Source organism: Acanthisitta chloris, unplaced genomic scaffold (assembly GCF_000695815.1).
Source record: "Acanthisitta chloris isolate BGI_N310 unplaced genomic scaffold, ASM69581v1 scaffold38677, whole genome shotgun sequence".
NCBI lineage: Eukaryota > Metazoa > Chordata > Aves > Passeriformes > Acanthisittidae > Acanthisitta > Acanthisitta chloris.
The window spans coordinates 1-1,661 of record NW_008682692.1 but is presented as its reverse complement, the minus strand read 5'-3'; the positions used below and the strand labels follow the sequence as shown (position 1 = coordinate 1,661).

The window sequence follows — 1,661 nt, the reverse complement described above, 5'->3', positions numbered from 1 at the left end:
CCCCTTTCGCCGCGAGGCTCTGTGCCTGCTCCCTCCTTCCCTCCTTTTCTTGCTGCTTTTTTTTCCCCCTTTCCTTCGCCCAGAAGATTAGCTGTAAATTATAAACACTGTAATCTAGTGTCAGCACCCGGCTCCCTGATTAAAGGGCCCATTAGACTCAATCAGTGCTTTGTTTGTTCAGCGCTGATTAGAAAACAAGCGGCTTCGAGCGCTGCCTGGAATCTGGCCACGGCCAGGACCTCTGGCCGCTGGGGCTTGGCTCTGGAGCTCAGGACTGGGGACAGGCTTGGGGTCCCCCTGCACTGGGGAGGAACCTCCTCAGGGCTGCCCAGTCAGTGCTGCTCATCCAAAGTCCATTAGGAGCATTAATTAAGTGGTGGGCGCTGGCGGGCGAGGCAGGAGGTCCCCCCAGGCACAGTCTGGTCAGGATAATCTCATTTATGGCCCCAAGGCTCCCTCAGATTAAACATTTACTCCGAATTACCCCAGCCATGTGCAGGGATGCACTCAGCCAGCTGGGTTTAACCCTTCCAGCATCCTTCTTCCTCCAGGATGGGCACCAGGAATGAGGGCTCCAGGGGACCCTGAGGTTTGGGAGCCACCAATTGGGGTGCTGGGAGCTGGTGGGGCCTCAGGGCATCCCACAGAGGTTAAATTCTGCTGGGCCACAGACATATGGAGGCACTAAGAGGAGATTAGCTGGGCCAGCTGGCCGTGGGGTGACGGGTGGAGGCGGCCACGGTGCTGCAGGATGATGCTGGTTGTCAGAGCTGGTGTTCATGGTGGGGCTGGCACTGGACTAGTGCCAGGGCTGGAGCTGGTGCCAGAGTCACCAGCAGTGCAAGAGCTGCTGCCACAGCCAGCTCCTGCCACCCTGTGCATCCCAGTGAGGTCCCACAATGCAGCCAGTGCCAGAGCCATGCGCCCCATGGGCAGCATCACTACCACTGCGCTGCAGCACAGCCCATTGTCATCTCCCCGTGTGCCCCCCAAGGCAGGGGGCAGCCGGGTCATGCCCCCCACGACCCCCATGATGTGCAGGATGAGGGGTGAACCCTGTGCTCACCCCACTCTCTCCCACAGGCATCGTGGAGGAGTACCGTCCACCCTTCTTCGACGCCGTCCCCAGCGACCCCAGCTTCGAGGACATGAAGAAGGTGGTGTGTGTGGACCAGCAGACCCCTGTGATCCCCAACCGCCTCTTCTCCGACCCGGTGAGTCCTGGAGGGCTGCTCCCCTCCCACCCCTTTGCTTCCCATTAAACCCTTCCATTTATCCCTCTTTCTCTGCCTCCCCAGGTTCTGTCGGCGCTGGCAAAAATCATGAAGGAGTGCTGGTACCAGAGCCCCTCGGCTCGCCTCACCGCCCTGCGCATTAAAAAGACGCTGAAGAAGCTGAACAATTCCCTGGAAAAGCCCAAGCCGGAGCAGTGAGCGCTGGGAACACGCCGGAGCCGTTCACGCTGCACTGGGGACGGCGCCAAGGGAACGCGCCGGAGCCGCTCACACGCTGCACTGGGGACGGCGCCAAACCAGCGCTGGGATAGCTCTGGTCACGAAGGGGTTTGCTCGCAGCCCCCGCTTCTCCCACCCCTCCCTCGGAGCCGTTTGGATTTGCAAGGAGGGAAAAAAAATAGGAAAAAAAAAAAAAGCCAAGGAGGA

The 1,661-nt window shown here is 59.8% G+C and overlaps 1 protein-coding gene across 1 annotated transcript in view; it reads left to right on the top strand.

The window, feature by feature from the left end:
* Positions 1–1,433, top strand: part of LOC103805956 (serine/threonine-protein kinase receptor R3-like) — a gene marked incomplete at its 5' end in the record, with an annotated part of 1,655 nt that extends 222 nt beyond the window's left edge. Inside the window, 2 exons of the mRNA XM_009078621.1 lie at positions 1,079–1,214; positions 1,299–1,433. Of these exons, the coding sequence (XP_009076869.1) occupies positions 1,079–1,214; positions 1,299–1,433 (271 nt within the window). The remainder of the gene's footprint in view (positions 1–1,078; positions 1,215–1,298) is intronic.
* Positions 1,434–1,661: the final 228 nt, after the last annotated feature.